Source organism: Mchenga conophoros, linkage group LG2, assembly GCF_057382185.1.
Source record: "Mchenga conophoros isolate Kocher_MC1m ecotype Shallow Benthic linkage group LG2, M_conophoros_male_GT1.1, whole genome shotgun sequence".
Taxonomy (NCBI): Eukaryota; Metazoa; Chordata; class Actinopteri; order Cichliformes; family Cichlidae; genus Mchenga; species Mchenga conophoros.
The window spans coordinates 14,002,446-14,030,320 of NC_140527.1; the positions used below are offsets into that span (position 1 = coordinate 14,002,446).

The 27,875-nt window shown below is 44.1% G+C and overlaps 1 protein-coding gene across 1 annotated transcript in view; it reads left to right on the plus strand.

Moving 5' to 3' along the window:
* The window catches only part of mtnr1al (melatonin receptor type 1A like), a 45,926-nt gene extending 18,520 nt beyond the window's left edge, over positions 1-27,406 (plus strand). Inside the window, exon 2 of the mRNA XM_085286838.1 lies at positions 22,719-27,406. Within this exon, the coding sequence (XP_085142964.1) occupies positions 22,719-23,488 (770 nt within the window). The 3' untranslated portion in view covers positions 23,489-27,406. The remainder of the gene's footprint in view (positions 1-22,718) is intronic.
* Positions 27,407-27,875: the final 469 nt, after the last annotated feature.

Below are 27,875 nucleotides of genomic sequence, written 5' to 3' on the forward strand. Positions count from 1 at the left end.
GTGAGGGGTCTCATGTCCTTCCAATGCCATTATTCTCTAAAATAGAGTAAAGACCATAAAATCAGTCATACAGAAGAGTCATATACTACAGTTAGACAATTACATGTTCTCCTCCACAGGTTCAATATACTACAGGCCAGTGATAGGCCTATGAGGAAGTACTGCAGGGGTATTTGATAGAAAGGGGAGTGGGAAATACTGATGACTTACTGAGATGTTACAGTAAAACCTACAGTATTAGATAGATTTGATAAGGATTATAATGAGAATTGTATCTGTCAAGTGTTCCTCTGACTGTGAGGTGTCCACACTTGAAAAAGACCAGACTTTGAATTTCACTCAACTTTATTTAGACCAACTAGTTGGTAGGTAGCAGCAGGTAAAAAACCTTTCAACACAAAAATAAAGAACACTTCATCAACCATTCAGATAAATTACATGCATTACACAAAAGACAGATGAAATAACAAAATACACTTCAGTAAAGCCATTTACCATGTGGTTAACTGTGTTAATTTAACTGTGGTCCTTAAATAAATATACACAATGTGTCTTCTTTGCATTTAACACTTTTTTATAAACAATTGTATTTTAAAGTATACATTTTAGAGTTCACAAACATTTTAATAGAGACTTTAAGGATTTTCTTTACAAAGAATTATTTTCTTTAAATCAAAACCAAACATTTATTCTCTATTTTTACAATCCACCCAAGGATTTGGGGGGTAACTATTTTTAATATTAAGTAACATAAATATGTGGGAACACTAACTGCACAAACAATTTATTCAAACTTAAACATTCTTTTTTGTCAATATAATTTTTTAACTTAAATGCAGCAACTATTTCCCTAAGGAATCCACCACCAATCCTGGACATCAGTGCTACTCTGGATTTCACCAACGCGGTTTGCGAAGAAGGTCTGGAAACCGTAGCTCTCACGCTGGATTGCACCCAAGACGGTCTGGCTGTCGACGAGGTGGTACCATTTTTTGACCTGGATTCTGCAGTGTCTCTGGAAGTAGGTCTTCAGACGGGCAGCAAAGACTGCTTTAACAGGATCACCTTTGTAGTTGAGAGGCGTCAGTTTGGCTTTGGACTCTACTAGTCTCACAATGACACCATGGCTGCAGCTCCAGCGAAGGTACATCACTGCACCATATGCATGTTCACTGCCATCAGAGAACGTGATGGCACTGGGCTCTGCACAAGGATCTGGTGGAGTCAGGGCTCTAGTGAAATGCAGTTTTTTCAGGTCAGCATACTCTTCCAGAAGCTTTATAGCGTCTTCTCGGAGACCTTCAGACAAGGCTGCGTCCCATGTGTCTTCGAGGCAGTGCTTTACTTTTGCTTCTTGGAAAGCTCTCCTTACCAGGATGGCACCCTTTTGTTTGACGGGAGTCACTAGACCGAGTGGGTCGTATAGGCCGGAGACTTGGCTTAGCAGTTCTCGCCTGGTGAGTGGATCAGGTGTTTGCTCTCTGACTTCTTCTCTGAGCAGGTCTTGACCAAGGCGCATTTTTCTCCTTTTCTTTGAGAAGTTCACTGCAACCATGACATGAAGCTTGTCATCATTGATGGTGTAGCCAAGGCCAAGGGCTTTGTTGTCATCTTCCGTCAGCTGGTTCGGCAGGATCATAGTCTTTGGCTCTGATCGAGGCAACTCTTTCTTCGACTCCTCCCTCCCACTTTGACTGGAGTAGACCCAAGGCTTCATGTAGAATCCTCCAGCTCTCAGGATGTGCTCAATGTTGGCTGTTAGGCGTCTCAGATGGTCGAGGTCATTGTGTGATGTCAGGATGTCATCGACATAAGCATCTTCTTCCAGCACACGTTTCTCCTCTGTGAAGTGACTGAAGGTAGGTAGGTTTGCAGTTTCTCTCATGGCGACTTGGGCTATGCAACCAGCAGGTTTGTCTCCAATGTTGACTCTTGTTATAGCATAGTCTTCTATGTCTGCATCTTCTGTGTCACGCCACAAGAATCTGTGCAAGTGGACTTCTCGATCTTCCAGCCAGACGGAGTTGTACATCTTGCGGACGTCACCAAGGGCGGCGTAGACACCAGCTCGGAACCTCAGCAGGACAGCTCTTATCAGGTTCAGGACATCAGGACCTTTGATGAGGATGTCATTCAGGCTGAGGCCTCTGTACTTCTGGCTGCTGTTCCACACCAACCTCACTGGGGTAGAGACAGAGTGTGGATTTGGCGCAATGAGGTGGCTTATGTACCATACTGGCCCAGTCCAACTCTGCAGGACTTCTTTGGACAGCTTCACTGCAGCTCTGCGGTTTACCATCTCATGAACTTGTGCAGCATAGGCCTTCTTCCATTCAGGTTCTTTAGATAGCTTCATCTCGGTTCTGATAAATGTTGCTTCTACTGCTTTCCTGTTATTTGGCAAGGTTGCTGGATCTTCTACCCATGGGTATTTGGCATGCCAATGTGGTTCACTGCTGTGGTCATCTCCAGTTGAATAAGTCAGGCCGTTCCTCACGATCTCCCTCTCTTCTGCGAGCGTCATTTCTTTACCCCCTGGCTGGCAGCTCCCACAACGACACCCTCCACATCTCGGCTGGCAAGCGGCTCCGATGCTTTCCCACCTCCACCACTTCAGAAAGTCTCTGCTGCTGGTAGCTGTGGTGGATAGAGTCTCAGGGTGATTAGGATGCTGACAGGAAGCTAGGTCTTTAGTGAACTTGAATGCAGCAGCTCTCATTGATCTTGCGAAGTGAGTCTTGGAGGTGTGGGCCATCAAAGTGACTTCCTCAAAGAGGTCTGGATGTGTGCCCCCAATTGTCTTGCCAAGTGGACCGTCCCAGAGAACCAGGTCACCGATGGAACGGATCTTTTGGGGCACCAGCTGGCCTTCTTTATGGCTGATTAGAAGCTGGATCTCTCTGGGTCTGATGAGGTCTTGGAGAGGGATGTCAGGGAAGATCTTCTGTAGCTTTTGAGGTGGAACATGTCTTGTCACTTCAGCAATCTTGTCAAGACCATAGCAAACTAACTGGTGAGGCTTTAAAGTTCCTCTTGAGGTGTTGACACGGATCTTGAGAAGGTAGCGCTTGGTTGCCACAGACACCTTCATACCTCCGATACCCTGGATGACAAGCATGACGTCTTCACTGCGAAGGTTGAGCTTACTTGCAGCTTTATGGGTTATGTAGTTTGTGTCAGATGCTAGATCAATTAGTGTCCCAATTCTCTGCCCATCATTGGCGATGACGTCAAGGAGCATCAGGATCACAGGGTACTCTTTTAGACCAGTCTCCTCCAGTAGACCTCTCTCTGCTGCCATGGAGTTGAAGGCTCGTGATGAGACGTTGCAGAAAGCTTTCCAACACTGCTGCGCTAGCTCTGGCGATAGTTTAGAGATGAACTCTTCTTGAACCTCTGTATACCTCCTCCCCTCAGCTCTCGCCGGACCAGACTTGGGCCTTTGTGATAAGGGTCGTGGCAAGGGACAAAGAAGGTAATGATGCTGGTCTTTGCACTCTGGTTTTCCACACAGGTAAGTAGTCTTTCTGCAGGGTTCATCGTGGATCTCGAGGCATCTCTTGCAGGCTCAAAGTTGCTGCACTGCATCCTCTTTCTCCTGTAACTTTGTGTTGGTTCTAAACCATCTGCAGATGTAGAGCTTTCTCTTGTGCTTTGGGTCCCCACAGATGATGCAGCCTGCTGGATCAGTACTGGATTTAACTGACTTGGTACGGGCGTACTTTACTGGGAACTTTATTCTCTCCTTGGCAGGGTCGATGTCTCTCAGCTGGTCTAACTGCTCGTAGATGGACTCTTGAGATTGGAGGTATGCGAGCAGCTTGTCAAACCGGTTCTGATGAGTCACAGCATTCTTTGGATTAGCAGCGTGGGTAAGGCAGTCTTTCTTTAGGGACTCAGGCAGCTTGCTTTCAATAGACTTTATTACTAAGAGGTTCTTTATGGCATTTGCTTCATCCAGCTCACTCAAATCATAGAGGGCCTTTTCAACTGCGTGGATAAGCTCTATAATTCTTCTAGGCTGGTTGCTACGGACAGGAGGGATAGCTTGAAGCTCCTCAATGATTTCAATGGCGATGGTGGCTTGATTTCCATAGCGGTTCTCGAGGACTCTGAAGATCTCATCGGCCGAGGTGTATGTGGACAGGCGCAGATCTTTGGCCACTTTATCATCGAGGCTATCAAGAAGTTGGAATTTCTTTACTTCCACGGACCCGGTTGGCTTACCTTGCTTTTGCAGAGCCTCCCATTCCTTCCGCCATCTGTAGAACTCACGCTGGCTGCCGGTGAACTTTGGTAAAGCTGTGGCTTTCAGTTTTATGGCTGCGACCGAGGCTGCGTTGCGGACTGTGACAACTGCTTTGTCGGCATCTCTTTTAATCCTCTCTGCTTTGATCAGGACTGCCTTCCCTGACACCAGCTTTGGAAGGCAGGTTTCGAGCTCCATCAGTCGACGATCACAATCTCGCCTCTCAGCAGGTGGAGCCCAGCGGTTCCATGTCTGGTGTGCCTGCTTAGCTTTCTTCACCAGTTCTTCTAGATGGTGGAGCATAAAATCATATGCCTCCAGGGGTGTATCAGGCTGAGTGGATGTGACGTTCTCACACACCATTTCTGCTGATTTTAGAGCAAGGGTCAGTTCTTTTTCACCATATGATGTCCACAGTGTCTCTCTGATCAGGTGCTTCACCTCCTTCAACTTCTGCTCACATTCTTTCTCCGTTTTTTCGACGTCTGCTCTCTGTTGGCCCATCAGCTCCGGTGTGCCCTCTGCTTCACACTGCGTGATGTAGGCGGCTTCAAGCTCCTCGTTCGCGTCAATCACTTTGGAGCCCTCTGCTGTGAGTCTCTTGAAGGAATCCTGCAGCTCCTCTACAGACATATCCATGTGGGTCCTTATTATATGGTTGGTGAGTCTGGAAAACAGTCTCTTTGCAGTGGTTCGCTCTATTTTCAGCTCTTCGAGTGACTTGGACTCAGCCATGCTGTTTTCTCGGTTGTTGATTGGACAGGCAAACGGCGTGCGATTTCCTCCAGGCCCCCAGGTGGAGTCTTCTCCGTCTTTGTGGTGAGCTTTTGTGGAGTCTTCACTGGTCAAGGCCGGTTTCTCTACTGGCCAGGCCGGTTTTTTACTGTCAAGTGTTCCTCTGACTGTGAGGTGTCCACACTTGAAAAAGACCAGACTTTGAATGTCACTCAACTTTATTTAGACCAACTAGTTGGTAGGTAGCAGCAGGTAAAAAACCTTTCAACACAAAAATAAAGAACATTTCATTAACCATTCAGATAAATTACATGCATTACACAAAAGACAGATGAAATAACAAAATACACTTCAGTAATGCCATTTACCATGTGGTTAACTGTGTTAATTTAACTGTGGTTCTTAAATAAATATACACAATGTGTCTTCTTTGCATTTAACACTTTTTTTTATAAACAATTGTATTTTAAAGTATACATTTTAGAGTTCACAAACATTTTAATAGAGACTTTAACTAAGGATTTTCTTTACAAAGAATTATTTTCTTTAAATCAAAACCAAACATTTATTCTCTATTTTTACGATCCACCCAAGGATTTGGGGGGTAACTATTTTTAATATTAAGTAACATAAATATGTGGGAACACTAAATGGTAAATGGCCTGTATTTATATAGCGCTTTACTAGTCCCTAAGGACCCCAAAGCACTTTACATATCCAGTCATCCACCCATTCACACACTGGTGATGGCAAGCTACATTGTAGCCACAGCCACCCTGGGGCGCACTGACAGAGGCGAGGCTGCCGGACACTGGCGCCACCAGGCCCTCTGACCACCACCAGTAGTCAACGGGTGAAGTGTCTTGCCCAAAGACACAACGACCGAGACTGTCCAAGCCGGGGCTCAAACCGACAACCTTCCGATTACAAGGCGAACTCCCAACTCTTGAGCCACGATCGCCCCACAGTAACTGCACAAACAATTTATTCAAACTTAAACATTCTTTTTTGTCAATATAATTTTTTAAACTTAAATGCAGCAACTATTTCCCTAAGCGTAAAACATTTGCACAACTGAGCTTCCATTGTTCCAAATATATGTGCAGCAAATGTGAGCTCAAGAGCTTACCGATAGCCCGTCTTGTTCAAAGTCTTCCTCACAGTGGAAAAGTGCTTTGTTTGCCGTCCTCTCAGTATGTTGCTCACGGGTCAAATGACTGCTGCATGCATTTTAAGGTCTACTAGGCACGCCCACCCTTGATTGCTCTAATGTGGCTCACCTGGCAGGGCGGCACACACCAGGCCGTGCTTAGTTGTTGATTGCACCCAAGGTCTAATCAGTGGCCATGCGCACGCAGCAGCACCGAACAGGTAGTGGGCAGGAGGAGGAAGAGAGGAATAACAGCCACACCTACTAGGCCAGCGCGACAGTATCATACAGTAAACTGCAGTTTTCTGTTGAAATTGTTGAAGTCAGATGAAGCAAATACTGATTCTGAAAGCAGGTAAAGGAGGTATTGAAACCAAATAAGTGAACTACTGCTTACTGTGATTACAGGTAAGGTTATAATGAGAGACAACCAGTAACTGACTTACATTTGCATACTGGTAGTGCAGCTCCTTCACTCTGTCAGAGTTCCTCTCAAATGGTACCCTGTAGATTTGTTTCATTGTCATCTGATGCTTCTTCAAAACCTGTGATGTCAAACCCAGAGATGCTTATTGTGTTTATATTCTGGAATATATGATTGTCCTGAAGGATGGAATCACGGATCTGTCTCAATGTGATGGCATTATTTGCCATCACCATGTTACAAATCTCTCTTTCCTGTTGTTCATTCATTTTCCTCTGCCACCCACGCGAGGTTGTCGTCCAATCCTACACAAAGAACAGAATACAGTAAGTTACCAGCGTAATTGTATTATTGTTTTACTCACAGTAACTTCACTGCGAAAGGTGTGGATGACGGAGGAGACTGTAGATCGAGGCACATTAGGCTGCACTCGACGACCTGCCTCTGCCATTGTGAGGCCATGGTTTATGACATAGTCTATAATTGTGGCCCGAATTTCATTCGGGACAGCACAGTGTCTTCGCACACCTCGGCCTCTTCCCCCTATTCCTCCACCACGCATTCTCAGTCTTCTCAGTCTCCTCCTCCTCCTCCTCCTCAAAGAAGAACGTCCCCTTGTCCATTTGCTTGGCCTTGTCTATCCATGTTCAGAGATCGGACTGGCTCTGGTCAAGCTCTATATATCTGTGTTTGGCAGCACACAATCATGGAACACACCTGTGTGTGACACTCCCCCTTCGTTAGTCTAGTTTCACCTGACTGTCAATGACTGTCATCAATTTATCAAATATTCAAAGAAATTCATATATGGTATTCATGGTATTATTTTCTTGACAATTGAACAGACAGTTGTGCATGCGAGTACTTATACAATGAAATCATGCTGACATGTTTTGGAGAGAATGATCATTAGACTGAGAATCAACTAATCAGTTTAGATCTACAAGATCTATTCATTTGGAAAATGTGCTAAATGTGGGCTAACTGTATAACTGTAGGCTACTTGTACTTAATCATTTGCAAAGATGCACTGAGACAATTGAGACATGTACTAAGGCATTTGCCATTTGATAAAATGAATGAGAAATGCCATTCTGTTGTGAACATTTGCCAAGAGATTTGGGGGTTTGTCCATGTTATTTTGAGAATGTAATTTCTGTTTCAAGAAATGAGCCAAATCAATGGAGAAAAACTGTAATAAAATAATTCAGCACATGTTGTGAGTTGTTTGGGGTTAAAAGACAGTGATGAAGTTTTTGTATTGAGACCAAATCTGCAGAAACTAAAAGGAAAAAAAAAATCAAACAGATGTTTTCAAGAAGTTTGGCCCAGAGTCATTCACATTACAGCAAAGCCATGAAATTAACTTGAAACTCTGTTACAGTTAATTCTTAATGTAGAGCAGTCCCTGTGCTACGTTCAGTTTTCACTCCTCGTCAGGCTGCAGCTCAGATTACATTTTATTATTTAATTATTGTTCTGAATCGGTGAGATTAAGAGCGTCGATAGCTTAGCGTGACTGTTCTGAAATCATCTGCGAGCAAATCCTTGCTTAGAGCTGCTGTGTTGATCAGACAGAGCGTTTGCAGCTGCGCTTTCTGTGCTGAACAGAAACAAAACTGAACGCCTCTACAACCGACTTCCATCACTCAGCATTCGCTTGAGGATGTCAGCTCGAGTACTTTTGTTCCAGCTGCATAAATCAGGCCACGTATGGATTGCTACAGATGTGCTAGCTTTCTCATGGCCCCTCTTTCTGAGCCCGAGTCTGCCGCAGGTTTCTTCCTGTCAAAAGGAAGTTTTTCCTTCCCACTGTTGCCAAGTACAAAATAAAACTGAATCAAATTCCAACATCCAAACAGAGGACTGATGAGATTAATGTGGCTAATGAACACTTGCGTGTGGCAGCAGTCAGCCAACAGTGCTCACAGGATCATCAGGGCCACAGTATTAATCTGTAATGCCATCCATATAAGTTCAGCTTTAGAGCAAAGACATCACACTTTAAATGTATTATTAATAAATGTAATTGTCTTTATTGAGTCAGAGCAGATGTGGATGTCAGGACAGAAGCAGCAGGTGGCAGGAAGCTTAACTAGCCTCTCTTCCTCTCTTACATCGTGTCTCGAGGCTCACCTGATCCTGGCTACCTCCCCCATCTCAGCTCGCCGCTGCCACCTCTCACCTGCCCAAGGATTCAGACGCTCGCTGAGCCGCCAGCACTCATGATTTATTCGATGTAATTTCCTGTAAACTGCTCCGACGCTTTCTTGTCGGGCGTAATTCTGTGTGCTCGTGCTCTCGGTGAGGCAGAGGAGGCAGCTGCTGCTGGAAGCAGAGCCTGACTCTGGAAATAAATTGGTTTTATAAAAAATACCCGCTGTGTTTGTTTGTACCGTGGGAGGAGTTTTAAAGGGGACAGACCTCTGAGACTCTTTCTGTGGATCGGGGAGGTCACTGTTTGGATCCTGTGTGGTTCTTAAGGTGGCAGGAATGCTGGCTGGCTTCTTCCTCTACATCCAGATGTTGGCTCTGTTATTGCCACCCACTTGTAGAGATTTGCAATTTCATTTTGCAGAATAGGCACAAAAAGATGTAGCTATCAGAACAGTTAGTTAGTTAAAGCCATTAGTTTAAACTGATCAATTTAAACTGTTCTCAGTTTTAACCTCAGTGTGGACATGAATGAGTTGTTCAGCACGTTTTGCTGAGCAACTGACTTTAGCTGTGCTGGTTTATCCTCCTGTGCTCTGCATCCTCGCTAACAGCCACTTCACTAATTGCTGAGTCCATTCAATGATCAAAGGCTGAGAAACTTTGGCGTCCACGTGCTTGCAGCACCAAGGATGCTCTGCTGATGCAAAGCTTAAAGGCAGCGAGCATCAGCCTCGATGTAGCTTCAAACAGCACTCTAAACATTGCTCCTCTCCACTTTCCACCAAAGCAAGTTCTTATTAATTCATTTCAGAGAAAGGAGGAGTTCGTTAACACCTCACTCTGAGTCCTTCTTGAGGTAATTAAAATGAATGTGTTTGTTCAGCTGCACTAGTGAAATATACAGTGCATGTCCAGTGGTGATGCATGTTGTGAATGTTAGAGAGCTAATTTCTTGACAGTATGTAGGACAGTGGCAAAATATATTGGAGTGCAGTTACTCGAGTACAGTACTGAAGTTACTGATGTTCTGATGCTTCCTGCCTTTATTCCACCATGTGCCCTTTATTTTTTCCTTTTAGCCAAAGAAATAGCAAAATCATCATCTTATTTTGAACATTTTTTTTCACTGCAAACCAGCTAGCGCTGGTCCTTCATGCCTCGTGCCCTTCAGGCCAGCTGCTCAGGTTCTCAGTCAGCTGCTGGATGATATTTGGCCTCATTACACCACAAATTCAGTGTAATTTTGTGGTAAAGATCATCAAATAACCAGACACTTTAAAATGTGTGTATTTTCTGACAGCAGCATTGGTATCTTGTGCTGGTTGATGAGTTTTTACTCCATCAGTCATAAGACATGCATTTTAGGGTGAATGGTGAGTTCAAGGTAGCTGGAATATTAGCCCAGTGACAGCTGGGACAGGCTTCGCCTGCCTGGTGACTCTGAGCAGTTCACAACATGAATGGATGGATGCTTAGTGAGGCAACAAAATAAAAATGTATCAAGACATTAAAGAATAGAAGAAACTAACTCTTTCCCCTTTACTGACAAGTTTTGACACCTCTTTAAATATCAATAAAGTCGTGTTTTGACGACCATCAGAATAGTTTGTGGGTTTTTCCACAGGCACAGACCACCGTTGCTAACTTCCAATGCACACTCAGTCGTTTTGTTCTATGAGCAGGCCTGAAATATGACAGACACCTCTCAGGCCCGAAAAGAGAAACAACGGTTAGTGTTAGCAGGCTTTCAAAGGGTAAAGAGTTAAACAACAGATGGACAGACAAACGGAAAACTTTTTCAAAGCTGTAGACGGCTGCACTGTTCTTATAATCTGCCCCTGAATATGATCCAGTTTCCAAACACCGCTCTTTAAATATTCCATTGACAGAAAAATATCTTTTACTTACAGTCTGAACCCTGGTTTCTGTCTGGAGCCCAAGGCAGTGTCTCCTGTTTCATTTCAGCAAGGTGACCCGAGATCAAAAAGAGACAGACGCCTCCCTGTGTTCAATATGATGGTTGCTTGATCAACAAACAGGTGTATGCACGATTGATCAGATATGAGTTTTATTTGCTGCGTGACTTTTACAGCACGTGTCGCATGTGCTACTTCAAGGAAACATCACGTGGTAAATGAGGTGCAGAGAGATGCTGTTTGTGAAGCAGCACAGTCACATCTGTGCTTCTTCCTATACAGCGCATTAAAACCCTCAGGTGGAGTCCTGATGACTTCACAGAGGGCTCTTTGAGGGACGAAGCTCGCTCGTGGGGTCGTCTGCCGTTCGTCTCGGTCATTCAGTTACAAACACTGGGACATATGGACAAACACTGGGCAGTTCCCACTCTGCTCCCTCTCCAGAGCTGATGGTCTGATTAGATTTTGGTCCCACCAGCTGCATATGTTTGCATTTCAATGTGGAAAAACCAATATCTCTGAAAGTATCAGAACATCTCAGCAGGTCCAGGAGGCAAAGATCACTACACACTGATAGAAATCTCTGAGCTGATTAGGACACGTTTGTATTAATGAGCAGGCTGATTAGCATTGTGGACTGTGCTTCATTTATCATCTGAGTTGGAGAGTCTCAGTGTTTGTCTTTATCTGATAAAAATCACCAACTACACTGTTAGAAGTCCAGTGTCTTAAAACATTGGGGACTTTTAAAAAGAAAAATGATGGCCGAGGGGCTCTACTCAGTGAAGTAGGCGGGCCTTAAACTGTGTTAGGTAGTTAAGGTCATTGGTTGGTTCCCAATCCATTATTGGATATTGGTCACTGTTGATTAATTGAGTTCTTCTTGTCGTTGTTATAATGGAGGTCAACCAAAGCATTGCTGGTCTTCCTCGGGACCTTGTTCCTTCTGGTCTTCCAACCATGATGTCCTTTTCCAATAACTGTTGTTTTCCTGTGAAAATTAACTGAGTTCTAGCTTCATTATTTGCCCTCCACAGGCATTGTTGGCTTTATTTCTTCCAACATTGATTTGTCGGTCTTTGGGCATCCATGGTACTGATAAAATCTGTCAAGAGTTCCACATTTCTGAAACACGGATTCATTGACTGTCCTGTTTTCTTTTTTCAGCTTTCACAGGTGAGCGTAGAGAAAATAAAACTGTACTATAGATTTGAAGACTTTATCCGGTGACTTCATCGTTGCTCTAACATTGCGATATTTCTTTTGATTTCAAATGATTAATTATCGATCCTGGCAGATTAAAGTTCTTGACCTTTTCTTTTTCATCGTTATATATGTGGAAGCTGCCATCTTTGTAGTTTTCAGTCATCAGGATTTTGGTTTAAGACATATGGAGTAGCATCCCCTTGTTCTGGCTTTCTCATTAAACAGTGCTGAGTAGGTTCTTTGTTCTTCGTCTTGGGAGCTGTTTGCTATCAAAGTGGTGTTCTCTGCATATCATAGGTTAATAATGGATTGGATTTATATAGCACTTTTCAAGGCACCCAAAGCGCTTTACAATGCCACTATTCATTCACTCTCGCATTCACACACTGGTGGAGGCAAGCTATGGTTGTAGCCACAGCTGCCCTGGGGCAAACTGACAGAAGCGAGGCTGCCATATCGCGCCATCGGCCCCTCTGGCCAACGCCAGTAGGCGGTAGGGTAAAGTGTCTTGCCCAAGGACACAACGACCAGGACAGAGAGCCCGGGGATCGAACCGGCGACCTTCCGGTTACAGATACGCTTCCCAACCCCCTGAGCCAGGTTGTCAGTATTTTGTCCTCCAATAAAAAAACCTTTCTTCATTATCCGTACTCAGTCCATACTCAGTCCTGACAGCAGCTTCTTGGTCTTTAACACAATGTTCTTATGAGGTTAATCGAATGGGTACACAGCAAATCCAGCATGTCCAAATTAACACTGTCGGATTTGATTTCAACACTATTAAAGTGTCTATATGGGTCCACACCAGAGAGTGTTAATTTAACTCTTTTTGGAGAGTTGGTACATTAACTCTGATTTAGTGTTAAACACCAAATCTGTCTGGAGTTGATAATTTAACACTTGGTGTTAAGAGTTTATATATTAACTCTCAAAGAGTATTTTAGTTTAACTACGTAAGAGTTATCTTCTAATTCATTCTAAAAAGTGGGAATTTTACTGTTCTGAACTTCTAGAAATTTCTTTTGGAAATAAACATTTACTAAAAAGATGCAATGGTTTTTGAAAAACATTTATTCTGAACTGTGCACCACAATTTCAAAACATTTTCTGAAAGATGTAACAGTATACATGTTCTCACTTTCATTAGAATTTTGTTTATCAAAAGGTCTGACATGGTAAATGCAAATAACAGCATTCTCATCACTTATTTCTTCAATACAATATGCATGTCCTTCATTCATCCCTTTGTGGAACTTCAACGCACTTCTGCTCTCCCCCATATTCCATCTTCACAAGCATATCCTGTGCGGAGATTGAATAAAAATTAGTTGACACTAATTAATGGCACAAATAATCCAGTAAACAATTGCAGCACAGTAAAAAAAAAAAAAAAAGGAATCCTCTTTGAGCCATTACTTGTGTAAAATATTTTCCCAAAAGACAAGGACACAGGCAACAGGTAATACTGAACTAAATGTAAAACCTCAACCTTTTTCATTTTTACCTAAACCGTGTGCACAAAACTCTGGAAGGATCTATGCTAACGTAGAACCCAGTCAGGACGTCTGCTACTGCTGTTTGCTCGTTTTTTTTTTATGGGCGATCGTTTTCAGGCTTCAAGTAGCACCATTATACCAACATTTACATTCTGCACATTGTTTTAGGTGTATTTGACCAAAAGTTTGACTGAAAATTCACATGCAAGCTTTTTTCAAGGCTGTGGTACTTGCCCGCAAACAATACCTTTCAGCTAGCTAAAACAGAATATTATGCTATCACCGAGCAACATGGCTAATGCCTTTCACACAGCTTTGTCTCAACTCCAAAGAGCCACAGAAGGAAAAGCTAATAGAAATAATTGAAACATTGCGGATACAAGCGGCAGAAATGAGCTTCCTCCGAAGGGTGGCTGGCCTCTCCCTTAGAGATAGGGTGAGAAGTTCGGCCATCCGGGAGGGGCTCAGAGTAGAGCAGCTGCTGCTCCACACCGAAAGGAGCCAGCTGAGGTGGTTCGGGCATCTGACAAGGATGCCCCCTGGGCACCTCCTGGGTGAGGTGTTCCAGGCATGTCCCACCGGGAGGAGGCCCCGGGGCAGACCCAGGACACGCTGGAGAGATTATATCTCTCGGCTGGCCTGGGAACGCCTTGGTATTTCCCCGGATAAGCTGGAGGAGGTGGCTGGGGAGAGGGAGGTCTGGGCCTCTTTGCTTAGGCTGCTGCCCCCGCGACCCGGCCCCGGACAAAGCGGATGAAGATGGATGGATGGATGGATGGATGGATGGACTTACCAAGCATGGCAAACAACTCAAATATGTAGAGCAAAATGTTCTGAAACGGCTTCACTTCAGCTTCGATTGGAGCCGTGCTGGGGGCAGAGTCTGTGAATTTAGTCTGTTGGTGTCATAGCCCCTCTAGGAGTTCAGAGTTAAGAGGTCAAGAGTTAATGTTTCCATTGTAACACCTCCAGATTTGACAGAGAAACACTCATTTTTAACACTCGATTTTAACTACTATCATTTTACACCTCAGAGTTACATTAAAAGAATGTGACTCCGCTTAGAGTAAAATTAACTCTACTTTTGCAAGAAGACTATTAACACCAAAACATTTAACACTTTTGAATTTGCTGTGTAGAAAAGCCCACGACCTTTAATGTCCTCCAGAATTTTTGATGGTAAGGTGTGTCACATGATCAATAAATTTTAAAGTAATCATAGTTTCCTGAGGTCACAGACAGAAGGTTCACACATCCAGAGGGTCATACAGCCAGGCTTCTTTTGGAAACTGGAGGTGTCGCCCCCTGCTGGTCATTAGAAAGAATACAGGTTTATCTCTGCGCTTTAGACCAAGTACCTGTTTCTGAGGTGTTCTTCAGTTTTGCATTCATGCACAAGGATCCCAAATATTAGACAGCAGGCAGAAACACATCTGCAAGTCTGCTCCTTTGAGTACTTGTCTTTGTTTCATCATACCGCAGAGCAGCCACATTATTGGAGAGATAATTAAAAATATCTCCAACAGGACGTCCGACATCCTTTTCTCCTCACCTATTACCAAACAACACAGAGCCAGGTAACACAACAGGAGGGGCATTGCAAAGGGCAAACACAGTAATAAAGACAGAGCTTGTGTGGGAGTGTGAGGTTCCAGGTGCAGACATAGACGAGGAGACAGTACTGAACTTGAAACGAAAAGCGAGCCTTTATTTGGGCTGATTAACGTGGCAAAAAACAGAAAGCACTGAGGCAAAACTAAACTAGAAGCTGAACTGGGAAAACTAAGATCTGACACTTAACTCAGACAGCAGGGAAAGCGAAGACAGGGTGACAACGATGCACATGATGGAGACTACTATGAACAGGACTCACATAAGTAACATGGACATGACCAGCACAGAGTCCTGAAACCTGGCGTAACATGTGGGAAGTAGAACAGACGACGCAGCGATGAACAAAGGAAGACTGAGGACTTAAATACACACATGAGGTGATCAGGGGAAGTGGAGACACACGAGAACACAGCTGGCTAGAATGAAACATAATGACAATACAGGGGAGAGTAACACTAACTACAATGAACAAAGAACACCAGACTCTTCCAAAATAAAACAGGAAACACAGAGACATAGACATGGCATGAACTTGACAACAAGAGCCATACAGACATGAAACATGACAAGTAGACGCACGGACCAGGGAAAGATGACAAAAGGGACTAAGAAACCAAGGACTAAACTGCAAACTAGAAAACAACTAGATGTGTTACACTACAACATGGGGATACAAAAATATACATTAGAATAATAATAATAATAATAATAATAATAATAATAATAATAAACTTTATTTATAAAGCACACTTAAAAACCAAGGGTATGCCAAGGTGCTTAACAAGTAACATAGAGAATAGAAGGAACATAATAGAAATAGGACCAAAGCAAGTACTAAGTATGCAAGCAGGTAGCTGTCACTGATACATAGGAAAGCAACAGGTACAGAGCAAACAAGAATTTAAATGAGCATAAAAGTGCATGATATGAAATCATAAAAGAAATATTAACTAGAGGGAAAGGCAAGATTGAATAAGTGGGTTTTTAGTCGTGATTTGAACAGTGCAATGGAATCAGATGCGCGGAGGTCGAGAGGAAGGGTATTCCATAGTACCGGGGCAGCCAGAGCAAACGCACGGTCACCCCGGGACTTCAGTCGAGATCTGGGTTGGGTCAGAAGTATTTGAGTGGCAGATCTAAGTGTTCTAGCAGGAATATGTGATTTGAGAAGTTCACTAAGATAACTTGGCGCTAATTTATTAATAGTTTTGAATGTAAGGAGTAATATTTTAAATTGAATATGGTACTTTATGGGCAGCCAATGCAAGCTAGCTAGAACAGGAGTAATAGGGCAAAATTTCCTGGTACCAGTCAAAAGGCGGGCTGCTGCATTTTGGACTGTTTGCAGTCTAAGAAGAAGAGAAGAGGGAAAACCGTAGTACAAGGAGTTACAATAATCCAACCTGGAGGTCACAAAAGCGTGAATAAGCTTCTCCAGCTCCTCATGCGGAACATAATGCCTAGCCTTAGAGATAAGGCGCAGTTGGTGGAAGCTAGATCTCACTACAGCAGACACTTGCTTATCGAGTTTGAGCGAGCTATCCAGCAGTACACCCAAGTTACTGACATAGTCACAAGAAAAGCTAGCAAAGGAACCCAGGGCAGCACAGAGTTGGGCACAAGGGATTTTACTGTTGAACACCACAATCTCAGTCTTCTTATCATTTAAAACAAGATAATTACTCAGGAACTGTCACGGATTGCCGGGGCAAGCCGTGTGGAATTGTAGAAAGGGACCAAAAGGCGGCAGCTCTGGTGCAGGTGAGTGTTTATTCACAGAGGTAGGTAAGTACAAACAACGGTGGCGACAAAACATGAAACTGGAAACCTAAACTAGGTAAACTAATAAGACAAACCAGAAACGAGGATGCAGGGAGGTCCGGAGAAATACATACGGGAAGACGCAGGGAGACCGAGGGGAAACAACACAGACGAACCAGCAATTACTATGACAGAAGACACAACTTAAATACACTCAGAGAACACAGGGAGATTACATACAGGTGGGAACACAGCTGGGAGTGATCACGTGACGAGAGTAGGGAGACAAACAGAAACACTCACATAAGACGCAGACCTTCACAATAAAACAGGAAACACATACACGCAATGACATAACACACCAACTTAACACAGACTGGGGAACACAGAACATAGGAACATGAACCATGAAACAGAAGAGTATAAACACCCAAGGTAACCAAAACCACAGAATACTAATAAACTAAACAAACACGGAGTCGCAGACTCCGGATCATGACAGGAACCAATCTTTGACCTCCCGCATGCATTCTTGAAAGTAGTGTAGGGACACAGCAAGGTCGTCAGTAAGTTGAAAATAGATCTGTATATCATCGTCGTAACAGTGGAAGGTGATACTGTATTTTTCAAAGATTGCGCCTAGAGGGAGCAAATACAATGAGAAGAGAATAGGGCCTAAAACTGATCCTTGAGGCACACCACAACAGACCGGAGCAGAGGAAGAGGAGAAGGTGCCCAAGTTAACCGAAAAGGACCTGTCAGCAAGATATGATTTAAACCAGTCGAGGGCAGTGCCTCTAATACCCACAGTGTGCTCAAGTCTTAGTAATAAAATGTTATGGTCCACCATATCAAAGGCCGAAGAGAGGTCTAGTAAAACTAGGACCATAGAGCGTCCAGTATCGGTGATTACAAGAATATCATTAAGAACTCTAACCAACGCTGTTTCAGTGCTATGCAATGGCTTAAAGGCAGATTGAAATTTCTCAGCAATATTGTTCGTGTCCAAGTACTCCTGGAGCTGGGAGAGAACTAGTCTCTCCAGGATCTTGGACAAGAACGAAAGCTTAGAGATCGGTCTGTAGTTTGAAAGGTCATTACAGTAAGAGTTTCTTTTTTTAAGAATCGGGTGGACTACAGCATGCTTAAAAACCAAAGGAACAGCCAGCTGTGCCTGAGTGACCGAGCCCCAGGCCGAGAGGCCGGGGGCACCCCACCTCCGAAGTGGCCCGAGCGAGCCCCAGGCTCCAGGCCCCGATGAGCGGCCGCCAAGGAGTGAGCCGGTGTGTACCTGGACGCCCATCCCCAGACACAAAGAACCACCAACGCACCGATATCTGAGGGAGTCCACCACTGGCAGGGGAAGTGGTGGTGGGTGGAGATAGACCTCCAAACCTTGGAGGGCCTGAGATGTCCCCAGAGAGGTGGCGTCTGATACTCAACCTGACATATAGACACAGACATACAGGCACACACAGATACAAACATCCATTCCCACCCTCATGCTCTCATGTGCACTTACTCCACACTCAACCAACGTGGAGACAGACATGAAGAGACGCTGTACACACGATCACACTCCCCAAGCGTACTCTACGAACCGGGTCTAGGTACCCTTGCCCCTGGAGGGGGGAACTGCACCCAGACCCAGGTGGTGTTACCCTTTTCCCTGCGGTGGGGAGAGGCAGTGTGAGTAATGTGAATGTCTAAGTTGTGGGATAAAATTGAGGCAGAGGCAGTGTTTTTAAGCTTATACGTGGGGGTTTATTTTTCCAAAGGAATTTGGACATACATGAATCTAGAGATCTGAACCAATCTTGTGGCGGTTTAGTTGGGATCATTGAGAATAAATAATTTATTTTTGGTAAGACCATCATTTTTATAGCAGCAACCCTTCCCATGAGTGATATGGGTAGACATTTCCACCTAGCCAGATCACCTTCTACCTTCTTTAAAAGTGGGATATGGTTTAATTTAGTTAGATCTGCAAGCTTGGGAGAAACATTAATACCTAAATATTTTATATTTCCCGATTGCAGTGGTGTAGAAGAGGAATTATGGAGGGAGCAATTAATCGGTAGGACTGTAGATTTTGACCAGTTAATTGAGTAATCTGATATTCTTGCAAAAGAGTTTATCAATTCAATCACCCCAGAGATATTGGTTTGTGAGTTTTGGAGAAAAAGTAACACATCATCTGCATAAAGGCTGATTTTATGTTCCACGTTCTTGCATTTTATGCCCTTAATTACTGAATTCTGTCTAATTGCTGCTGCTAGTGGTTCAATAAAAATTGCAAACAGTGAAGGGGAGAGTGGGCATCCCTGCCTGGTGCCCCTCAAGAGACAGAAGCTGGAGGATGTCTGGTCATTTGTTCTGACACAAGCTGTTGGGGAATTATATAATATTTTTAACCAGTTTATGAAAGAGGATCCAAAACCAAATTTGTGTAAAGTTGCAAATAAAAATTTCCAGTTAACTCTGTCAAATGCTTTTTCTGCGTCTAAAGAGAATATTGTAGTTTCTAGGTTTTTACTGTATGAGTAGTCTATCAAATTAAGTAATCTACGTGTATTTGTTGATGAGTGCCTACCATTTATGAAACCATAAGAATTTTTAAAGACCGAGGCTACGCCGCCACCCCTACCAGTAAGCCTTGGTGAGCTAAAAGCGACACAGTCCGATGGAAGAAGTTTGGTACACATTCACCCAGTGTATATACTATATGTATGTATATATATATATATAATGTTCTTCCTCTACACCCCCCCCCCAATTTTTGCACATGTCGAGGAGCGTGTCAGACTACATTTCACTGTGTGTTATACTTGTATAACTATGCATGTGACAAATAAAGAACCTTGAACCTTGAACCTTGGTAAAAGGGATGAACTCACCAGGACGAATCCAGGTTTCAGTCAGGAATAAAGCATCAATCCCATTAGTGGAGAGGAAGTCATTTAAGAGAAAGGTCTTATTGACCAGCGACCTGACATTAAGCAATGCCATCCGTATCCTAGGGACTAAGTCGCCTAGGGTGGTGCGTCATAGGACACTTAGGTTGCTTCGGCAAACGCTGCATTGGAGCGATGTTATCCAAACCCAAGCAGGAAAACATGCCACAGGAATGGCAGGGTAGACTTCGTGGTCGGCCGAGCAGATCCAACGGTGGGTGAGCAACTTAGCATCAGAGCACTCCTGGGAAGGAGGGAAAGAAGACAAAATATCCAGGCTACCCACATGCCAGCTCCTTCTACCGTGTTTCCTATAGCGTTTCTTGTGTAGATTCGGAATAGGTAGGTGGAGGAAGCCGGTCGGAGGGTCCGGTCATGGGGTCCGGTCGGAGGGTCCGGTCAGAGGGTCCGGTTGGAGGGTCCGGTCGGGGCGCGGTGGCGTCACCCAGGTTCCAGCAAGGATCAGGCCGAGAGGAATGAGAGAGTCTTAGATTTAAAAGTGTTTGCCTGTCGTATGTAATCCGTGCACAGCCATTAGATGAGCATACAACTAAAAGGATAAAAAATACAATGCCAAGGTCCATAAAGAGTGTAGAGAGGGTAAAAAGCAGCGAAGCAGATATAGCCGAGGACGGCAAGCCACGTACACCGGCACCATCTTAGCTTTAGATCTCAAACACTGGGCCACATGGCCCAGAACCCTGACACTAATACTTATTGAGTGGCAATTAATGAGGCCGTGTCTGTTCTCGCAGCTGCAGATCTTTGCTAACTTTCCCTCTGTGACCTGCAACAGACACAGAGTCGCCTTCCAGAATACAGAGCGTCGCTGTAATGGGGATGGTGATAAATACTGAATGACGGGAGGAGACGGTGTCATTAAAGCCACCTCCATCGACAGCCCCGCTCTCACTGCACGCTCTGCGATATAAGCTTCGAGCCTGCAAGTCATCTTTTGTAACTGGGAGGTTGAGGATGACACGGCTTGGAGTTTCTGCTTCCACTATCAATCAGAAAACCCAGTCGTCTTTCTTTGTCAAACCGTTCACTGTAAATAACCAAACTGAACTTCCATTTAAAGAAAGCTTGGACCGGAACAGAAAATCTCTTTAGCTTAACTTTGATGCACGACGGTAACCTCGAACCCACTCGCTGTTCAACCTTTCTCTTTGCATGGGGCAGCCAATCAGAAGAAAAGTACGCTTAAAGGAGGGAGGCGCTTAAACAGCGCATTTCAGATACTCTGCCAAACTGAACAAACCACCGCTTCATCAGCGTCGATAAACAGAATAAATAACAGAACAGAAATAGCACTGGGCAGCATTTTCTTCAGCTAAATTGCTGCTTGTGTGAGTGAAGCTACAGGTAGCACTTCCGTGTGTTTGTTTTTGGTCATATGAGCCGGGACGGGATGTGGAAAAGTATTAAATTACTCCCAACCAGCAGCTGGTTTTGGGTGGACGGCTTCAGGAAAAACTTTGGAGAGTAGAAGGCGGCTGATGTGCAGACTAACCCTGCTTCATTACATTTGGGGGTAAACAGTCTGTATGTGAGATAGGAAACTTGGCAGTAATAATAATGCTGCTCAGAGGCAGGACAGTTTAATGCTGGGAGCTTGGTACAATGGCTTCAGCCGTGGGAAAATATAATTGAAATGCAGCACGATTCACTCGGGGCGGCAGGTAAATGTTAAACTCTTAAATCAAGCCCTCAAACTTCATTTCCTCGTGTGGGAGAAAGACCTTTACAGCACATCAGCGAGCCCCAGCTTTCTTATTGTCAGAGAAGTCGGCCGAGCAAGGAGCTGATAAATTGGAATAAAATTTATCAGTTGCAACTGTGGCTCAAAACTGATGTTTATGCCTCTGCTGGAAGCAACAGCCAATTATTAGGAGATTTCTTTTGACAAGTTCTATATGGAAGTGCGCAAGAGCAGCTCGGGACAGCAGTATTAATTTGCCTGAATGATGGTGGAGCCATTAAAGCAGCAGTGATGAGGTTTGGAGAGCCTTATGATGAAACTACTCAGCTTCTGGTTTGTCCCCTAAAACAACTTTGAAAATGAATAATGACAAGTGTCGCACTAGTACTATAAGGTAGTGCACCACTGCCATTGGACATTTTGTACATAACTGATATTCCCCCGTGTCTTTTACACAGTGGAGTTATTTCACAGCCTAGAAAGTAGAGTGGTCTGAAACCCTACAACATGTCGAAAAGACACCACTGGATCATCACTGTCACAGGGCAACAAAGGAAATGTTGGAGAAGTTTGTGGTAGATGGATGAACTTTGTTTTACTTTAATACAAAGAAAACTCCAACGACTACTTGCAGTCTGAGAGCGAAGTGCTCTAATGGGGTGATATGGTACTATAAGGTCATTAAGATAAGATGGGGCCTAATTATATAAGACCTTGTATGTGAGGAGCAGGATTTTAAATTCTGGATTTAACAGGGAGCCAATGAAGGGAAGCCAATATAGGATAAATATTCTTTCTAGTCCCTGCCGGTACTCTCGCTGCAGCATTTTGTATTAACTGAAGGCTTTTCAGGGAGTTTTTAGGACATCCTGATAATAATGAATTACAGTAGTCCAGCCTAGAATCAATAAATGCATTAACTAGTTTGTCAGCGTCACTCTTAGACAGGATATTTCTAATTTTAGAGATACTGCGAAAATGGAAGAAAGCAGTCCTATGATATGATTCAAACCACTGCAGTGCAGTACCCCGTGTTTCAATCTTTGTAGTAAATCTCTTAGTATAGCCCAAACTCAGTCTAAGTACTTCTTACTAATGTAATGCCCAGACCAGACTCAAATGCTTGTGTGATTCCACGTGTGTGTCTGCCACCGCGTCTGAAAAGTAACACTAAGGTGTGTCCACAAGTGTGATGAACGGTAAAATATGATGACGAGTCCTACAGGTATCAGCATGTGATGAGTTGGCAGTGAGAATGCGTCGATCTGACTTATCTAGCTGACGACCTGCCTGAAAGATTTTTGGATTAACTTATTTTATACTGACAGCTTGTCATCCTCCTCTTGCTCTACAGGAAACGCCTTTGTTGTGAGCCTGGCCTTCGCTGACTTGGTGGTTGCTATCTATCCCTACCCGCTGGTGCTCACTGCCATTTTCAACGACGGTTGGATTGCCGGCTACATCCACTGTCAGATCAGTGGCTTCCTCATGGGCCTCAGCGTAATTGGCTCCATCTTTAACATCACGGGCATCGCCATCAACCGCTACTGCTACATCTGCCACAGCCTCAAGTATGACAAGCTCTTCTCCAACAGCAACACCATGTGCTACGTCGTGCTCGTCTGGGCGCTCACCATCCTCGCCATCGTCCCCAACTGGTTTGTGGAGTCGCTGCAGTACGACCCGCGGGTTTACTCCTGCACCTTCGCCCAGTCCGTCAGTTCACTGTACACCATCGCCGTGGTGGTGGTGCACTTCATCTTGCCCATTGGCATTGTCAGCTACTGCTACCTGCGTATCTGGATTCTGGTCATCCAGGTGAGGCGGCGGGTCAAGCCAGACTCGAGACCTAAAATCAAGCCACACGACCTCCGCAACTTCCTCACTATGTTTGTGGTGTTCGTGCTCTTTGCTGTTTGCTGGGCGCCGCTGAACCTGATTGGCCTGGCGGTGGCAGTGGACTCCACGCTGGGCCGTGCCATCCCAGAGTGGCTGTTCACAGCCAGCTACTTCATGGCGTATTTTAACAGCTGCCTCAATGCCGTCGTCTACGGTGTCCTGAACCATAACTTCAGGAAGGAGTACAAGAGGATCGTCCTCATCATCTTCAAGTTCCACTGCTGAGATGGAATACTTGGAAATGCAGAGATTTTTATCTTTAATGACATGAAAGATAGAAAGAACTTTACCCTGACAGGAAAATAAAACAGGACTGATGAAATGGAAAGAAAGCAAATAAAGGTACAGTGGAAGGAGAACAACAAGAGCACTGAGTGGGAGAGAAAAATAGGAGCGCTTTAATAGCTGCAGGAGGAGAGATGAAGAGCAGACAAAGTGAAATAAATGTTGCCACACTGAGAGTTATCAGTGATGCCTTCAGGGAAACAAGGAGACTAAGAATGCAGAGAGCAAGGGAGAGGCCAGAACTTGGGAAGCACTCCTAACTGGGGAATGTGTTTCATCCTGACTTTCTTGGGTAATGAAGTCGTGACTTAATGTTCAGATGAGAGCATAATTCATTGTGTTTAATTAGCAACATAATTAAGTTAAATGTGGGGTCACTGAGTTGAATAGCATCCTCTGTGAATTAGATTCAAGGCAGAGCTCTGACACTGTGATTTTTTTTAAAAGACGTCGACGCTGTTCCTGTTCCTACGAAGTACGAAGATAACGACGAAGATGACAAATCGGCTTTGAGGAGAATGAAGATGCATTATATACTTTTAAAATTGCAAAATCATTTAAGGTGGGACACATTTTTGAACATTAAGGCTGCGAGAGACTCTGTGTGTGCACAACAACGATTGGGATATTTTACTTGTAATATAACTAATCTATGTAAGAAGGTAGCAAACTCTCACTGAGGACAGAGGGGGACGATGGACGACTTGTCCAGTGACTTCAGCTTTGGACTAAGAGTCCCAGTATGAAGCATAAAAGTACTCCATGATATGGGTCTGGTTCCTGCAAGACTGGTCCTAACTAAAACTTGATATTTGTTAAGACCAGCCCAACTTAAACCTAGTCTTAACTAAGGTGTCCATGCGTCTATGACTGCAGAGTGATAGAAATGTTGCAGAGTTCACCTGTTTTTACCAACCAGCTGTTGTGTAATGTAATCCAATAAAAACAGCTGTTTAGTGACTTCATTGTCATTCAGCTCTAATAACGAGCCCCAAAATTTACATGAAGTCTGAAAAGTTGCTGTTCAAGTTAAAAGACAGGAACACTTTTTCAAGTAGCTCATCATAAAACATTAACAGCATCACTTACAAAATCCATCACTTCTAGCAGCCATGGTTTGGGTTTTGTTTCGTTTTCCTGCATCACAGAGTTCCCTGCACTCAGCTGGTGGCCGTCATGACATCAATGGAATCATGTGTATGCAAATTTTTACCACTTAGAAGGTGCTCAGGTCACCTGCAAATGGTTTAATCACCAAGTCCTTTTAGAAAGGAGCATTATAAGCAGCTACCTGTGCGTTTGTCTCAAGCCCCGAACCTTGGCTCCACTGCCTTCGACTGCAGCTGGCAGTCCTGGTTCTGCTCAGCTTAGCAGCTCACTTCTCCACCTGCGGCATTTTCTGACTCTACATCTCACAGAGAAGAAGAAAGACTACCATGGACAGCTGCAGTTCAAGGCAGTGAACAACAATACTTTAAAAATGCAAATAAAAAATACTAAAATAAAGTACCCCGTGTATTCGTGGGGTTGTTAGTAACCCATTAAAGTCTTTGTGGGGGAAACACTATGCTGTGCATTTATACTGATACAGTAATAATTACTCTGACTTCCAGTTCTAGTTGTCGGGCCAAAAGCTGGGAGATGACGCATGGATGACCACACACGCTTAAAGCTCTGAGATCCCAACAAAAAACTCAGTGCAAGGTGGAGTCTGAGAAGTGCCACACCTCACCACATCCACCTGTGTGAGTCGTGCATCCACAGTCTTAGTGCCCAGATTCCTGCAAAAAACACGTGTCAGAAAATGGTGAAACAAACATGTGCAAGAGTGCAAAACATCCCCAGACCTGCTGCCAGGGCACTTAGGAGGCTACAAGCTTTTTTGACTTTGTGAGGCCTGAAAGTTAAAAGTGTCATTAATCAAAATCCACTTTTAATTTAAAGCAGTAAAATGTTCTTTCGCTGTCCTTCTGCTGTTAAGTGTAACTTTGCAATGATGCTTTCAGGACTCAAACATTTAGTTTGACCGGACAGTGTGATGAATATGAAGAGGGGCAGGGGGTACAATATGCTCCAGAGAGGCTGACTCTGAGACTGTCTCCCTTCATTGCATCATCACCTTCCTCTTCCTGAGAATGAGCGGCACAGGTGTGCCACAGCCTCTCTGCACTGCCTGCACGGTGTGTCCGTGTGCAACCCTCTGCAAACACAGACGGAGACAAAAGGATGAAAACACAGTGTCTGTGTACCGCTGTGTCCTCCCACATGACCAAAGCCAGTCTGAGCTCAGCAACCTGAGACTATCAGTGTTCCCTCACAGTCGCATGAGTGCGTCTGCTGTACACACCGAGTCTGAACACAAGCCAAGCATCAGAGAAACAGGCACGAGTGATTAAATCATGGTAACGGTATTCTGAACATGTCACTGTGCTTCATACTGCTGGGGAGCTGAAGATGAATGTTGCATATGTATTAATAAGCTGTGATAATCTGCCTGTGCTTTGGTCCTATTTTAATAAGCTCACTGTGTGTGTGTGTGTGTGTGTGTGTGTGTGTGTGTGTGTGTGTGTGTGTGCGCGCGCGCGCGTGCGTGCGTGCGTGCATGTTTTGGGACCAGTTTATGGGTCCACTGAGGACCCTTCGATGGCACCAGGGACAGCTGTTGGAGGGATAGCGTGTTTGTGTGTGTTTTGTTTGTTTTTTGTGCCAAGATGTTGCCGGTTCAAAGTCAGTCATGGTCTGAAGTTTAAAGCCAAATGTTCCTGTGTTCACGTCTTGTAAGCGCAGGCAGGTAATATACAGGTAAAACAAGGGCATCTGACAAATAATCTGAACTCACAGGAAATCTTCAATGAGCTGCTGTGAGTCTTCACATCTGTCCAAGAAACAGAGAAAATAAATTGACCAAGAATTAAGTACATTAATTGAAGACCAACAGGAGTTTAGACTAGTTTAACATAACAACGTCTTGTTCTTTTTGACACCACGTAAAAAGAAGCCATCCTCCCCATCCTCGGTGCAGATCTGGGACCTGTGGGATTTATCATATCTCTGCTGCCTCTGCGTTGCAAGTTTTATTTACTTTATCAACCTCCAAAGATGAATCTAAGATAATAAATAGTAATATGACGGGAAGCAGTTACTCTCAGATGAAGCTGGACTAATCTAACCAGCTTCCACAGACACTTACAGTGAGTCTGAGAGGTGAAGCTAATGTAAAAACCTAAATTCCTTCTAATGACAACCAGCTGGCTGTTGGCAGGACACCCGTGGATCGATGCTGGATCGGATTGGGATCTGAGGAATCTGCAGTTACAGACTCCAACACGACTGTGAATAAAAGAAAGAAGCACAGATGACATAAACGAATAAAGTGGAATTCATCAATACTCATGTTTGGAAGATAGCGCAGCTCGATGAGGACAGCGGCAGGTTTAATTGGCCCACTGAGGGTTTAAAGAAGCACAGTTATTGGCTTTCTTTTTTTTTTTTTACCTGAATTACCTGCAGCTGTGTACATCTAAAGACGTATTTCTCTTATTTTTTTGTGCTAAAAATCAATGAAGCTTGCTGTTGTTTGTGTGTTTGGATCAGTTTTAAACAAACAGAATGGATGTGAAGGCCGAGCGGCAGCCGGTTGCTCTGAATGACAATGTTCTGGTTTTCCTTTCTCACGCTGTTTTGCACATTGCCGTGGAGAATGTTTCCTCTGAATGTTTGTAATGTCGATGAAACAAAAGAAACCAAGCAACACCTGAAATCCATGTCTTAATAAAAGAACTTTCAGTGTGAGCCGCTGGCCTCCTCGCTTTATTTCACACAGAAACAGCACGCTCACAGAGACACTGATCCGGTCTATCGTTATGTTCATGAAGGTTTAACTCTGGTTTCCTCACACGCTGCTGCTCTGTCTGCAGCCACCGCACTCATTTTATTATTTCTTCTTCTCTTATAAAGTCAATCTCTCTCTCCTGCTGGTACACCTGTCCACATTTGTGACTGATTACAAGTTCTGCCTCTTTCAAATGAACACATCATATCTCAACTGATAACTCATAGCTAAGTTATCGAGTTGGTAACAACCTCTGTGATTGATCGATGAGTTGGTGCCAGTAACTGATCGCAGTCTGAACAACCTCAGATCCATCTGCTGGTTCCAAACTTTAATTGCTTTAAAATACCGGTCAATATTTAAAAGCTGATGCCGGTCAAATACATACAGGTTACTGAGCGCTCATCAGCAGTTAAAAAGTTGCTGTTGCTGTGGTGACAGACCAAAAGGAAACACTTCCCTCCACATTTCTTTGTGTGATTTCAGTCGAGCCAC